This window comes from Notothenia rossii, assembly GCF_949606895.1.
Source record: "Notothenia rossii genome assembly, chromosome: 2".
Classification (NCBI taxonomy): Eukaryota; Metazoa; Chordata; class Actinopteri; order Perciformes; family Nototheniidae; genus Notothenia; species Notothenia rossii.
In genome coordinates this window covers 45,040,523-45,057,341 of record NC_136904.1, presented here as the reverse complement: position 1 = coordinate 45,057,341, position 16,819 = coordinate 45,040,523, and the positions used below count along the sequence as shown (strand labels likewise).

General features: G+C 41.7%; 1 protein-coding gene across 1 annotated transcript in view; it reads left to right on the top strand.

Annotated features, from left to right (window-relative positions):
- Positions 1-16,710, top strand: part of LOC307030403 (anoctamin-9-like) — a 112,017-nt gene extending 95,307 nt beyond the window's left edge. Inside the window, 1 exon segment of the mRNA XM_079666789.1 lies at positions 14,593-16,710. Within this exon segment, the coding sequence (XP_079522915.1) occupies positions 14,593-14,626 (34 nt within the window). The 3' untranslated portion in view covers positions 14,627-16,710.
- The last annotated feature ends 109 nt before the right edge of the window (positions 16,711-16,819 follow it).

Here is a 16,819-nt window from a genome sequence, read left to right as displayed (position 1 = left end):
AACTATTATTTATTTCAAGAACTGTTATTTACAGAAACTCAACATTTCTAATCTGTGTGACACAAATATGCACGACTGTTTTGGGCTCCCCCTATTTATCTCAAAGTCAGCCTTCAGGGGAGCTCCCTCCCTCTTCGGGGGAGCCAAGCTCCTCCTAGCTCCCCCCCATTTCGAACAGTGTCTGTGGCTGAATGGCCAGCGATTAGGTGCGGCGCATTTATCATAGGTGATCAGAGCTAACTGCCTGCCGTCAGATTTCATTTAAAAAACAGATCTGATTTTAAGACTATTTCTGCGCTCATAAAGAATGATAAGAATAAGAATAATGCGTATTGAACTGATTTCATTAATTAGTGAGTTTATTTAATACTAGAACCGCCAATCGGGTCAATTTGTGTGATGTGTTGTTGTGTGTGTGCAATGTAACTTTTTTTCAATAAAATATTAAAGTCTCCCAGTCCCTGACTTTTCCTGAAAGTGTGTTATGTAGCACCCTATGTTGTTAAAAATTGCATTCTAATAGCGGGATTTGACGGGTTTAGGTAGGCCTATACAAAAACCTCTGGCGGTTCTAGTGTTAAGGTAATTAGCTACAGTAGAAGCCCTTTTTTTATCAGTAACGAATTTAGCAGTTGAACATAAAAGTCAACTAACTGAGCGTCACTTGCAATGACAGTGTTGTGTCTAACTGTAAGCTTGTCACTCAGAGTAACCTACCGTTAATTTAGCTGCTGGAGAAGAAAGATCAAGGGGGGAGGGGGGGGGAGAGAGCTGTGGTTGATGGGCCATTAGTTGTGTAAATACACAGCTGAGAGCTGCCGTTTCATTCAGACTGTTTAAAAAACTGTAACAACGGACTATTTTTCTTAGCGGATGCATGTCAATTTAAATCAATACATACAACTATTTTTTAAATCAATACATACAACTATTTTTTAAATCAATAAAAAAAAAATCTAAATCCATAAAAGCATTTCAATTAATATTGGGAGTCATGTCGTTACTTTGTTGAGAATTTGGCCGTGTAATAAGCGGGATAATTTGCAGCGACTTGTTCCTTATGGGGAAAATAACACCCGTCATGTGTGTGTAGTAGAGGTGTGTGTGGTTAAAATACTTTCATGAAGTGAAGGAATTTCCTTCTATAAAACAGCTGTGGGCAGCAGTGAGTGTCACGGACAGGAATTCATAGATCAAGGCAGACTGGTGCACACACTCTCCTGTCCTGCCAGGCGACACGCCCGTTCTAAGCCGTGTCCCTCACTCCTCACATCCCAAGCATCCCCACAAGTGTATTATGTTGTTACATCGTTTCAGATGTTATGTTTCAGTTGTGCTCTGTCTATGTTCAGTGATGCAAACTTGTCACCTTTCGGCGAAATTCGCCGTTTTGAATCCAAAATAAGTCGTTTGTGTAATTCATGTAGATCTGCAATACAAATATTTTTGGGGTATGGGGGGGGCTGGGACCCGGAGTAATCTGCGGCCGTGAGCTGTTATGTGCCATCATGACACGCGTGGTGTTCTTTTTTTATATATTATAATGAAGTACGAGCTGTGTGCTCGAGTCTTCCTGCCTGTCGGCTCTGCTCATGGATGTATAATAAGGCTCTGCTGCTCCGAGATGATGGTCTAGCTTCAGCAGCTACATTACCTACGGGTGCGTTCGTTAATATTAACTGTGCGTCCGGAGTCACTGCGGCACAGACTGGACCGCTGGTGAACAGCTGTTAGAACGGGCCGTTCAGGTGTTCAGAGCAGAGCTCCCTGTCGGAGCGGCAGAGCGTGATGTGAACTGAAAAGTTTTTCTGTGGCAATATTATTTAAGGAATCGTTGAGCTAGCTAGCTAGCATACATTGTCACTATCTGCTAACGTTAGCTTTAGCCTTCTATTTCTAATAGTTGTTTTCATAGGCTATAAACAGAGGTGGTATAAGTATATATATTGTACTTGATTAAAAGTAGAAGTACTCAGATCTTGTACTTGAGTAAAAGTAGAAGTACTCAGGTCTTGTACTTGAGTAAAAGTAGAAGTACTCAGATCTTGTACTTGAGTAAAAGTAATAGTCCCAGAGTGTAGGAATACTCTGTTACAGTAAAAGTCCTGCATTCAAAATGTTCCTCAAGTAAAAGTAGAAAAGTATTATAATCAAAATATAGTGAAAGTAGCGAAAGTAAAAGTAGTCATTGTGCAGATTGGTCCATTTCAGAATAATAGATATGATATGTTTTATAATGATTGATCACGAAAGTGTTCTCAAAGCTGCTAAAGGTGCAGCTAGTTTGAATGACTTTGTATACTGCAGGGTAGCTTGTGGATTTACTCCAGGTGGAACTAAAGTCTGATTTAACACTTGATTATATTTCACTTAATTAATCCAGATCTGTGAAGTAACTAAAGGTATTACATACATGTAGTGGAGTCAAAGTACACCATGTACCTCTGAACTGTAGTGGAGTAGAAGAACAAAGTAGCAAAACATTGAAATACTTAAATAAAGTACAAGTATCTCAAAATTGTGCCCAAGTATAGTACTTGTTGAGTTTATGAACTTAGTTACTTTACACCATGTGGCTATGAAGATAAAAAGACTTAAGCCTTGCACAGAGGCACGAAAATACATTTTTAAAATGCTCAACAGTGCTGCCAAAATTATAAACTGACTGCTCCACAATTTGAAATAAATGCTTTTATATATTTCTATTATGTGACTCTTTGGCGTTTCTGTTATTATTAACACTGCTGCTTTAGTTGTTCTGACTGCTAAAATCCTCTGTCATTCCGTGGGGTGGGGGAGCCGGGGGCTCTGATCCTTGTCACCTTTTTCATACCTGATGAGTTTGCATCCCTGTATGTTAAAAAGCCTCAGTCACCTTAATTCATTTAATAAAAACATCTCAGGTCAGTAACACTCAAAGCTAAATGTGCAATACCATGTTCAGCTATGTTACTATTTATAATGTTATTGTTGTTACATCAGAAGATGTACATATTGAAATGATTTCTTAACTTACAGTAGGCTATTTTTTACAATGTGTGTTGGAAGGATTTATTAAATTACAATGAATATTGTCATTGTTGAAGGCTTTTAGAGAAGGGTGAACTATAAGCCTGAATTACATAAAATGTTATACCTAAAAACATAAAAGCCACAATAAATAAGTCACAATTATTCTAGTTATTTTTACCTCCCGTATTGCTTTCAACCCACCAGCTTTTATGGTGTTGTTACATCACTAACTGTAAGCTTGTCACATACAGTCTATGGTCACTCAGAGTAACCTACTGTTAATTTAGCTGCTGGAGAAGAAAGATCGGGGGGGAGGGGGGGAGAGAGCTGTGGTTGATGGGCCATTAGTTGTGTAAATACACAGCTGAGAGCTGCCGTTTCATTCAGACTGTTTAAAAAAGTGTAACAACGGACTATTTTTCTTAGCGGATGCATGTGAATTTAAATCAATACATACAACTATTTTTTAAATCAATAAAAACATTTTCTAAATCCATAAAAGCATTTCAATTAATATTGGGAGTCATGTCGTTACTTTGTTGAGAATGTGGCCATGTAATAAGCGGGATAATTTGCAGCGACTTGTTCTTTATGGGGAAAATAACACCCTTCATCCAGATGAGGATCCCTCCGCTACACTTTGGGATCCTGATCGACCGACGAAACTCCATTAAAATATACATATTTTTGATGAATTACTGAGTTTAGGCACGTTAATAACGTTTTAATGAAGTTGAATACAGTATATTCATATGTGTCAGTGATTTCATGTCAATTCGGCGAACATAAACATAAATGATCGTGATGAAGATGATGATTAAATTAGGATTAAAAATCGAGAGCCGGGCTGCATTTCCTCCCGTTCGTTTTTTTTCGAATAACAAAATTATTTTGTTAAATAACAACATGTTGATGCTTGGTAAATGATTACATGTCTCTCATTTAGCACAGAGTATGATATCCGTGACATATGGATCTTAACAAAGTTCCGCTGTACATCCAGCGTACTGTATCTGACTTTATTTCACATGAGCTCCAGTGTGGAACCCCACTGCACCTCCTGGTGGATCAATGATCCATTGCAGCTGAATTCATTATAAATATATTTATCTATCACGGGGGCGGTCTCAAGTCAAGCTGGAGGTTTTCCCTTGAGCGAGGGCAGATCACGTACCAATCACGGCCCTCGCGTTTCAAACTGTCCGAAATGAATCGCTCCATCTACAGGACTGTCTCAGAAAATTTGAATATTGTGATAAAGTTCTTTATTTTCTGTAATGCAATTAAAAAAAAACAAAAATGTCATACATTCTGGATTCATTACAAATCAACTGAAATATTGCAAGCCTTTTATTATTTTAATATTGCTGATTATGGCATACAGCTTAAGAAAACTCAAATATCCTATCTCTAAATATTAGAATATCATGAAAAAGTATACTAGTAGGGTGTTCAACGAATCACTTGAATCGTCTAATTAACTCGAAACACCTGCAAGGGTTTCCTGACCCTTGAAAAACACTCAGCTTGGTTCAGTAAACTAAATCACAAGTATGGGGAAGACTGCTGATCTGACTGCTGTCCAGAGGACCGTCATTGACACCCTCCATCAGGAGGGTAAGACACAAAAAGAAATTTCTCAAAGAGCAAGCTGTTCACAGAGTGCAGTTTCAAAGCACATCCACAAAAAGTCTGTTGGAAGGGGGAAATGTGGCAGGAAACGCTGCACAACCAAGAGAGATGACCGCAGCCTTAACAGCATTGTGAAGAAGAGTCGCTTCCAGAATTTGGGGGAGCTTCAAAGACAGTGGACTGAAGCTGGAGTCCAGGTATCAAAAGTCACTGTTCACAGACGTGTCCGGGAAATGGGCTACAATAGCCGTATTCCCATGGTCAAGCCACTTCTGAACTCAAGACAACGGAAGAGGCGTCTGACTTGGGCTAAGGAAAAGAAGCACTGGACAGTTGCACAGTGGTCCAAAGTCCTCTTTTCAGACGAAAGCAAGTTTTGTATTTCATTTGGAAGTCAAGGCGCCAGAGTCTGGAGAAAGGCTGGAGAGGAGCAAAATCCAAGTTGCTTGAAATCCAGTGTGAAGTTCCCACAGTCAGTGATGGTTTGGGGAGCCATGTCAGCTGCTGGTGTTGGTCCACTGTGTTTCATCAAGCCCAGAGTAAATGCAGCTGTGTACCAAGAGATTTTAGAGCACTACATGCTTCCGTCTGCTGAAAAGCTCTATGGAGATGAGGAATTCATTTTCCAGCATGATCTGGCACCTGCCCACAGTGCCAAAACCACCAGTAACTGGTGTACTGACCATGGCATTACTGTCCTCGATTGGCCTGCAAATTCCCCTGACCTGAACCCCATAGAGAATATGTGGGGTATTGTGAAGAAGAAGCTGAAAGACACCAGACCCAACAATGCTAATGAGCTAAAGGCCGCTATTGAAGCATCCTGGGCATCCATAACACCTCAGCAATGCCACAGGCTGATTGCCTCCATGCCACGCCGCATTGATGCAGTAATCCGTGCAAAAGGATTCCCAACCAAGTACTGAGTGCATTAATGGACATTTTCAAATGTTTGATTGTGTTTTGCTGTTATAAATCCTTTTTTTTTTTACTTGGTCTGAGGAACTATTCTAATTTTTTGAGATAGGATTTTTGAGTTTTCTTAAGCTGTATGCCATAATCAGCAATATTAAAATAATAAAAGGCTTGCAATATTTCAGTTGATTTGTAATGAATCCAGAATGTATGACATTTTTGTTTTTTTAATTGCATTACAGAAAATAAAGAACTTTATCACAATATTCTAATTTTCTGAGACAGTCCTGTATATATACCCTTCACACTTTAATTTAACAAACAAGTACACCAAACAAAAAATTGTAAGATATTCACTTTTTTCATTGATTTCAAGAAAGCTTTCGACTCTATTTGACATGAAGGGCTCTATTATAGACTTCTACATTGTGGTACTGTATGCAGTATAATAGTCTTAATGGCTACGGGATGAAACTGTCTCTGAATCTGATTGTTTTGGTAACGCCTGCCAGATGGCAGCAGACTGAACATTTTGTGGCTGGGGTGATGGGGGTCTTTTATAATCCGGAGGGATTTCTTCCTGAGCCGCTGGGAGTAAAGGTCCTCCATGGATGGCAGCTCCGTCCTGGTGATGTTCTGTGCAGTTTTCACCACCCTCTGTAAACATGACATGTCACTTATTAGACACTTTTATCCAAAGCTACTTACATACTCAATACTGTGGACAATCCCCACAGGAGCAATTTGGGGTGAAGTGTCTTGCCCAGGGACACAACGACATGCTGACTGCAGTGGGGTTTGAACCTGTGACCCCCTGATCCCAACACCAAGGTTCTATCCACTGCGCCACAAACCTCCAATTGTGGCGTAAAGACTTACGATTGAAGGCAGTGCAGCTGCCGTACCAGGCTGTGATGCAGCCAGTCAGAATGCTCTCTATGGTGCACCTGTAGAAGTTCAGGATACTCTCTATGGTGCACCTTTAGAAGGTCAGGATCCTCTCTATGGTGCACCTGTAGAAGGTCAGGATCCTCTCTATGGTGCACCTGTAGAAGGTCAGGATCCTCTCTATGGTGCACCTGTAGAAGGTCAGGATACTCTCTATGGTGCACCTGTAAAAGGTCAGAATACTCTCTATGGTGCACCTGTAGAAGTTGCAGAGTATCCTGGAGTCCATGTTGAACCTCCTTAGCCTGCGGAGGAAGTAGAGCCGCTGTCGAGCTTTCTTGGTGATGGTGGTGGTGTGAAGAGCCCATGTCAGGTCCTCAATGATGTGGACCCCAAGGAACCTAAAGCTGCTGATTCTCTCCACCATAGTCCCATTGATGGCGATGGGGGCGTGTCCCTCTCTCTGCTACTTTGTGTAATCCACAATCAGCTCCTTGGTTTTGCTGACATTGAGATGGAGGTTGTTATCCTGGCACCAAGATGTCAGGTTTCCGACCTCCTCTCTGTACGCCGTCTCCGTCTGTGATCTGGTCGATGACGGTCGTGTCGTCAGCAAACTTCACGATGGTGTTGGAGCTGTGTGTGGCCACGCAGTTGTGTGTGATCAGGGAGTAGAGGAGAGGGCTGAACACGCAGTCTTGAGAGGCTACGGTGTTGAGGATCAGGGTGGAGGATGTGATGTTTCCCACCCGCACTGCCTGGGGTCTGCCCGTCAGGAAGTTCAGGATCCAGTCACAGAGGGCGCTGTTGAGCCCGATGTCTCTGAGCTTGATGACCAGCTTGGAGGTCACAATGATATTGAAGGCTGAACTTTAATCAATTAACAGCATTCTCACATATGTGTTCCTCTGGTCCAGGTGTGAAATGGCAGTGTGGATGGTGAGGGCTATGGCGTCGCCTGTGGACCTGCTTGCTCTGTAAGCACACTGTAGGGGGTCCAGAGAGTCAGGGAGGTTTTGACTAACCGCTCAAAGCACTTCATTATGATGGAGGTGAGTGCTGCTGGGCGGTAGTCATTGAGGCTGGTGATTTGTCTTTTTGGGGACAGGAACGATGGTGGAGTGTTTGAAGCATGTGGGGACTACAGACTGCAGCAGGGACCTGTTGAAGATGTCTGTGAACACCTCTGCCAGCTGAACTGCACACACCCTGAGAACACGGCCAGGGATGCCATCAGGTCCAGGAGCCTTGTGTGGGTTAACCCTTTTAAAGGATTTGCATACATCTGCCCTGTTTTAAACAAAAGGGCAGGGCTCCTGATCCTTCTGTACCTCCACAGCCTGGCTGCTCTCAAAACGTGCAAAAAAACAGTTCAGCTCATCTGGGAGTGATGCGCACGCAGACACTCCCGCAGCACCCCCTGCTGCTCCTTTGTAGTCTATCATTGTTCTTAGTCCCGCCCACATGTTCCGGGTGTTACAGCCTTTTGGAGTCAAATCCCACCTTCTCTTTGTACTGTCTCTTTGCACTGCTGATAGCTCTCCGGAGTTCATACCTAGAATTCCTGAACTCCTCCAAATCTCCAGCTCTGTGCGCGATAGTGCTCGCTTTCAGTTTGCCCCGCACCTCGCCGTTTATCCAGGGCTTTTGATTTGGGAATGTTCGTACTAGGGGTGTAGTGGTATACGTACGAAATTATTCTGTATGGGCCCTTCGGTTCGGTACACGTGTGTACCAAAGTGTACCGAACAAATATAACGTTAAACGTAAAAAATTGAGAACATGAACAACTTTTTGGAAGTAATCTCAGGTGCTGCGTCGCAGCGTTCAGTGTAATTTGCTCACATTCAAATCAAATCAAGTGTTATTTATATAGCAGATTTATAAACGATGGTCGAGCCAAAGTGCTGTACATACTGTATTTAATTTTTTAATTTTAATTTTAATTTTTAATAAACAAGGTAAATATTATATAATTGGTATCAGTAAAATGTATAATCTACAATAAAATCTTGTTTAAAATTGTGTTACGATGTCTAAAGTTACTGATAAGTCACATGTTTCCCGCCTGGCCTTGTCCGTTTATCATTACCCTCGCAGCAAGTGCAGCAGAAGCCAACTGTTGCTATCTTTAAACTATGCCACCGAAACATAATTTCAGCCAATCAGCGTCGTCAAATCTGATGGTCACAGGGCGCCTACTTCAGCGCCCGGGTTATGGCTAGAAAGGATCCGTCTTGTGTAAAACTCTCACGAGAGTTTGGAAGGCAGCCTTTCAGTTACGATCGTTAACGTCAGTGGGCCACAGCAAATTATGGTGAGAAGCTAAACCGGGGGTCGGCAACCCCTGGCACGCGTGCCATTGCTGGCACGCGGCACCGTAACCATTGGCACACTAGGAATAAGTGGAATAAGTGTGCAAAATATTTACATTCATTTTCGGATCCTGAACGCGAGACCGCCGCCAGAGCGCGTCTCCCCGTTACCTGCAGAAGGAAGCCATGCACGCAACGCAGCCCCGCTCTCTTTATCTCCAGGTGACTTTCTGCCGCTTTCCTCCGTGGTGCAGTGCTGATCGTTTCACCACGGAGGAAAGCATTTCACTAATTGCAGTACCCATAAGGAGCTGTACAAATGATGCAGTTTTTGCGTGGCTGTGTTTATTTAGTTGAAAGCCCAGTGGCGAACTGCTCATCTCTCATCGAAATAATATGCAAAGGGGCGGACTGGCCATCTGTGTGTTGAACTTTCCTGTCGGCTCCCAGACCGTAGTCGAGGAGGGCAGAAGCAACAAGCTTCAGGTTCAATAACCCACTTTAGCTTAAATGACTGGAGAGAGGCGAGCTCTTCTTTGGAGGACGTTGCATTTATTTAGCTGTTCTTCTGTTTCACAAAATACATCACAGACCTCTGTTTTTCTGCTTTTACGTTTCACTTCCAGAAACATACACACGTTCCCTCACTGTCGCTCTACCATTCACAAACACACATGCACAAGCCGCACCCCTCTCTCTCTCTCTTAAAGGGACAGCGATCTCATCTCACTCTGCATGACCCTAATATCATAACTTGTGTGTTCTGGAGAATCACAGAACGGACGATCGTCCTTATTATTATGCCGTTTAAACCAATTATTTAAATGTGTTTGTTAAATTCGGCATCATGTAAGTTGCGCTGACAGGTCCACACACTGCTTCCCCGCAGCGAGGCTCCCCCGCCCTCCTGCTGATAGTTGACGAGCGTCAAGCTCCCAAGCTCCTCACCCCCCCCCCCCCCCCCCCCAACCCTTTGATAATTCTCGATCGTTGGCACGCTGATAACATTTTCTTTTTAAATGGCACTTCATATCAAAAAGGTTTCCGACCCCTGAGCTAAACTATCTATTAGTTATGTCAATGACAGGGAGTGTGATTGTTGAAATAGGGTGTTAGCGGTCTTGCTGTTCAAAGAAGAATGACAACACTATGGTTTATTTTTTATTCACAGGCAAGTCAACATTGCCGCAGTAAAAGTCCGAAGATAGCTCCTGGTGCAATAAAATGTTCCCTTTCAGTGTTTTACTATTATGTCTGATGTTTCTCTATTAATATTGCTGCTGCATTAATGTGTATGTTGCATGTTCTGCTACCGTAGGTGTGTTTCCGAGCAGCTCCGATTACAATGAGTTACAACGAGAACGTGACGTCATATTTACACAAGACTGATCCTTTCTAGCCATAACCCAGCGCCCGGTGCAGTCTGTGAGTTGTTTGGACTCGTATCCAAGGAGACAAAACAGGGAGCTGTCATACACTCTGGAAGCTATCATTAGCAGCTAATATGAAAACTCAGTTTTTGACATAAAAATGGAATTATGGATTATCAATAATTGACAGACACATTGGATTAACCTTCAGCCGCTTTTTTTTCGTTGTAATGCCATTGAACACAACTTTTGATCAGAATAACAGCAAAAGGCGAGCATATCTCCGTGTTTTGCTACCTAGAGCTACGTCGTGTGATGTCTGCATTTGCTTCCCCTGTCGCGAGTTCTGATCGCTCAGTGATGATACTTATATTTCTAGAATCTGTGGAATCTCAGCTTGTTAGCTAAGCTTGTTTGTGCATATCCGATAAGTATATCGATTGATTTATACCTAGAGTGCGTTAGCATTTCGCTCAGGACTCATTTATATGCTTCTTGTGAGACTTGTGTTTTTTTTCGGCAAACATGTTTCATATCAGTTTGCTGAGTTTCTTCCAGTTAAATGAGTAGGACACATGAATAGTTTATTACATTTTAAGAAGCCCTGAGACAGAGTTTCGTGAGAAACAAAATGGTGGGAAAAAAGCCCCTTAACAGGTTAAATGGGAATTAAATCATTTTAAGTCATTTTGAGTGTTCCCAAAGCCCCGGTGTTCTGCAGTTTGTGTGGGCCTATTGTACTTGTAGCGGCCAAAATCATATAGAACTAAAACAGAGAATTAACTTAAAATAATACAGCCGCTGAGGCACTAGTTAGCAGATCTTACGCAGGGCAATGATCCAGGTCCAGACAAGATTCTCCGTTGTGCATTTTATTCCTATAACAAAATACAATGAACAGATTTCCTATATATCTTTCCTTAGGCCTTTCCTATGGCTTTCGCTTGTGTGGCTTGACACACCCTGGTAAAAAAACTGTTTGCCTACTAGTGCTCTGGCTCCCACCACCCACCTGTCTCCAATATATACAATTACCCCAGGTGCTCTAATCACCCAGTGCCCAAATCATGCCTTCAAAATAAAAGCATATAAACTACTTTAACTTATGACACTAACTAAGAATACATATAAATAAATAATAATAAACACTATAAACAGCAAGAAAATAAATGTTACACTATTAAATAATATAAAAAGATATATATAGCTCCAACAGTACTGTTGCACAGTTTATGTAGAAACTATGTCCAGGACAAGGTGTTTGGAAGTTTTGGAAACACAAAAACATAAATTGGAGAAATAAATTAATACGGATATGTTATTTAAAACCACCTCGAATATGTTGTGTTAATGTTATGAAATGTTTTCTCATAAATGATGCGGTAAGCAGGACGACAGAATTACGTCTAAACTGACGCCGTTTTGCATTTCTATAGGTTGTAGATACGAGCATGGTTTTACATACTATCACGTTTAATCGTGTTTTATGCCGTTTGCCAAGACTTGATAAGTCACTCGTAAAACACAGAAGGTATGGAAACTAAGAGCACCATATGTGGTAAATTGTACAGCTAATATAACACAACACATTAGTTGTATTTCCTTTTAACTGGTGGATATATAGTTGCTGATCAAAAGCTGGAACACAAACTACCAAATACAAACAAATAATTCAGATCCAGTCGTCATGACTCCACTCCGGAGGGATTCCCTGATCATTTCTTAGTTTCTCATCAAGGGGGGTTCTCCTGTCCCCGGTGCAAACACACTGCCTGAGGAAGGTTAGGCTGTGTATTATTTTTTTTGTCATGAACCTTTTTCGGACCACTTATTTATTTATTTTGGTGACGATCCGACCTCCATGCTGCTACTCTGGTTCAAATTGCATCCACCAAACAATATGATTTATCTCGACCTCCCCAAAAGAACCAAAATCTGACACGGTGTGAGATGTCTTTTTTAGCTGTACTGTCGTCATTTCTTGAGATCTTCTTCATAAAGTCAGTCAAACTGAATGGGCGTTTCTTTGACTATTTATAGGCAAATATGGGCGTTGCGTGAAGCCCGCAAAAGCTGCACCGCATTTCGAGTCGATTGTGATTTATGAAGGGAAACAGGCATAGGAAGTGCCATACGCACTTCCCTCCCCGGTACGCGATGTTTTGTGAATCGGAAAATGTCGGACCATTTCTGTACCTATTTTTTTGCTTTGTACTACATAAGCAGCCTTCCCACGTGAATCCTACGCATGGCATTATAAATGAGGCCCCCGAAGTCATAATTTAAGGGGTCCCCGGACCCCACCATTATTGTTTGGTCACGATTTCCACAGCCCCACCTAAAGTATTTTCCACCAGCCGCCACTGCCGGCATGTGATCATGAGGTGCTCTAAATGAGCGGAAGAGTCAGAATAAATAACCCTCACATCTGTGCACCAGTTGTTATTAGTCATTACACACACACACACCGCCATTACTTTTCCCCGAGTTAACAGTCCGGTCCTGACGAAAAATTGTGAATCCGTCAGGAACAATGGCGGAATCCGGTATAGCGGGGTTGAGCCAGGTCTCAGTGAGAATTAATACGTTACAGCTCTTAATGCCCCATTGAAAAGCAATCCGACTTCTGAGTTCATCTAGCTTATTTTCAATCGATTGAACATTAGCCAGAAGAATACTCGGAAGAGGGGGTCGTTTCTCGTTTCCTCAGTCTGACCAGCAACTTGGCACGGAACCCTCGCTTGGTCTTCCTACTGCGTCTCTCAGGTAGGACAGCAACAGGTAGGACAGCAACAGGTAGCCATGGCGAATCTCCATTGTCCGTCGGTGGGTTATTGTCCACGAAGTTTCAGATGTGAAGAAGTTCTTCTCTGCTATATTGTATAGCAGAGTTGGTGCGGTCGGCTTGCATGTTTCGAACCATGTTAAAAGCATAACTGCAAAAGTAAATAAACACGCACAAAATACGATGTCAGGAGAACAAATACCAGTTTACCATAAACAATCATATAATTGAACATAGTATGAGTTATACCTACCTTGGTTTAACCATAACAGCATCAGGAAGTTTCAACATGGCAGTGAATGCACTCAAAGAAAAAGCCAGAAGAGCTCTAAATGCAATTAAGAGAACATTTTATAATTTCCAAATTCCAATTAAAATCTGGCTTAAAATATTTGATAGTGTGATCCAGCCCATTGCGCTGTACGGTAGTGAAGTATGGGGTCCACTCAGTCACCAGAGCTTTACCCGCTGGGAGAAACATCCAACAGAGTCTTTACATGCAGAATTCTGCAGATACATTTGACTTGTTCAGAGAAAAACACCAACAAATGCATGTAGAGCAGAATTAGGCAGATACCCACTGATCATTAACACTCAAAAGAGAGCATTAACATTCTTTAACCACCTTAGATCCAGCCCCTGAGACACCCTCCACTCCAAAGCCAAGAGCTAAACCCAGAAAAGAGTCCCCTATGTCAGTTGGTGCTGAGGCTAACTGCCTCCCCTCACCGCCACTCTGACCAGTCTCACAACAACACTGCTCTCCAAACAACAATCACAGTCAAACGCATTATAACACAATGTAAAGACAACTATTTACAACATTGGGAAGAAGAAACTAAAAGCCAAAGTAGATTAGAATGTTACCTGGCTCTAAACAGAGATTATGAACTGGCAGAATATCTCTCTACTGTCAGAGATAGAAAGCAGAGACAGATCCTAACCAAGTACAGGCTCAGTGACCACAAACTGGCAATCGACACAGGAAGACTCAAAAGATCAGGTTCCCCGCAGCAAGGCTCCCCCGCCCTCCAGTTGACAGTTCGCAAGCCCCCCCCCCGTTGACAGGTAACGAGGTAGCCAATGCAGATGGGTGAGGATGGAGGTGATGTGGTCAGAGGATGGGGGTGATGTGGTCAGAGGATGGGGGTGATGTGGTCAGAGGATTCGGTGCAGGTGATGATCCGGGCAGCAGAGTTCTGAATGATTTGAAGTTTATTGAGGAGTTTGATGGGAAGGCCTGAGAGCATGGTATTACAATAGTCAATATGGGATGTGAGGAATGCATGAACCAGGACTTCAGTGCTGGATTGAGACAGGGCGGAGTCAGGAGAAGAATGCAGTCCGGGTGATGTTTTTTATGTGGGTTACAGATGAGAGGGAGCTGTCCAGAATGACACCAAGATGTTGTGTTTGAGTTGTGCTCTTGATAAGCCATTAAAACAGTACAATAAGAGTCTCCTGTACACCAAAACATTCCCATCTGTTATGGAAAAATAAAGTATTCCAAAAGAAATCTGAATACTTTTTTTAGGACACGCAACTGTATTCAGATTACTTTCAGAGCCATGTATTCAGGCACTAATTACATTTAAAAGTAACCCTCCCAGCCCTGGACACAATAGCGTGGCCTTTCTCCTTTTCCTAACTGATTGTGTTTTTGTTGTTATTTCAGTGAAAGGAAGCGCAGCAAAACGACAGATGTCTGACCTGCAGCAGCTGAGTCCGCACTGCTTCCAGTATCATAGGAAACGTGATACTTGTGCTAAGATTTCACTACACACAACTGTCATGTGATGTTTTTTATGTGTGTAAGAAAGTAAATGTATTGTCATTTTATTTTGTTCATTAATTGTTGTTGTTTCAAGAAGAATGTCTTCCGTAGGGAAAACCTACACTTCATACATGGACTGCCGGACAGAACACAGGTTTCATGAAAAATGCACTGAATGAACAGTCATCCTAAAGCATTCATTATACTAATAAATAATGTATTGTTTTATCATGAGAAAAAACTTGAAATCTTTATCAGAAAGAAACCGTTGAAAAAATGAAATGCAATGGGTTTTGTACTGTAAACCTAGTGAACATGCTCCCGTGTAATTCTGTGTGATGGCAAAGCCACACAGTCTAGTATTCGACATACTTATCTCATCTTATTCTCCTTCTTTCGCCTCAAATGTTGTCATGCTACTCGTCCAGCAGCGTTGACATGAAATACACAAAAAAAACATCAAACCGTGCGGAATGTCCGTGATCGGGTTGCTATGTCTTTTATGAGAGATTTGCCAAGCCGTTGACACGCAAATCGCATAAAACTGCGATCATTTGCCCCACAGGAATGAATGGGAAATCCATTTGAACAGAGCTCAAAAACACCCCACTTTGACCCCATACAGATTCCGCATACTTTAACGTAGAATGAAAATTACAAGTTTAAATGGTTTTCGAGACTATGGCCTTTATTAGACTAATTGGAAAAGGTTTTGGAAATGAAATTCCCCTACTGTGTTGCTGCACCGTCAGACCATACATGCCTGGAATCACGTGATGGACAGGACAGGCTGAAGAAGACCCATGCCTATTTCTATCAAGTGCAGACCCAGTTTTTTCTATGTGATGTTGAATATGCTGACTTTGTTCTGTGGGTGAATGGAAAGATTCATCTTGAACGCATAACCCCAGATATTGACTTTTGGGAGAAGGTATACCCCAAAGCTCATGAATTCTTTCAGAAGGTCATTCTCCTCGAGTGGGCAATTCTTCACCAGAATTTCCAGTGCAATTACACCAGTCTCCATTACTGCACCAAAAAGGTCTCTCTGCCTGATACCAGACCCTGCTCTATGTTCCACTCTGACTCAGCCAACCGATACCCAAGCACTGATACCCAAATGGTGCCTTTGTCGTGGAGAGGAAAAGCTTCCCATGATAGGATGTGATAACACAAATCGTGAAACTACCTGGTTTCATTTTGATTGTTTTGGTATAACAGTTGCCCCCAAAGGAAGCTGTTATTGTGACAAATGTCATCAGCATGCCCCCTCTCAAAAGAAACAGAAGTTTTAATCGATCTGAATGACAGTGTATATATTTATTTGATCGAACATGTTTCTTTTACATCAAATCTATATAAAGAACATGTAAGTGTAACAATCAAAAAAAGTTGTGTACACTAATATGACACAAAAAGCATCGTCATTTAAACTGACACTGAAAGAGCAAAACCTCAACTCAAATATCCAAAACTCTAAACACATTTTCACCTCTGCACCCAATTTGCTATTCAACTTTCCACTTTTTGAAAAGTAAAAGTTTAACAGTATATTTGTGTTTCTGCACATGTTTTTGTACACTTGAACAATCTTTATTTGCAGGATTCTCTATATCAAACGCCATAAAAGATGAGTGTAATTGAGCACGATGGTGTGTAGTTGGTTTTACAAAATGTCTTGTACTATGAATGAAGTGTGCCATTTGGTGCAAAAGTTTGGTTTTGGCAAGTTATGTAGTTTTGGGTGCAGTGCTTCATTCTGCAGTATATATGAGTTGTTTTGCACTTTGTGTGTATGGTTTTGTGAATTCTGTTAAGTGTTTTGAGAAAATAAGCCCTGCTTTCAAAAAATGTGTTATAGCATTGAAAAAAACTGTATTATGGACACAATGTTAATCTATCTCTGCTATGTGAGGTGATCTCTGCAGTTTACAGTTAAAGGAGCATGTACTTGTTTTTCACCCTTTTTCAATGGGTAAATTGGAAACCTGTAATACATATAATACTTTTCCCTTTCAATTGTTTTTTTCAAAATGAATTTACCCAAGCTTAAATATTCTACCAGTACTATTCCAGTTTGCAGTGCAGGTCTGAAACCACATTCAAGCAATTTGGGATGTGTCCAATC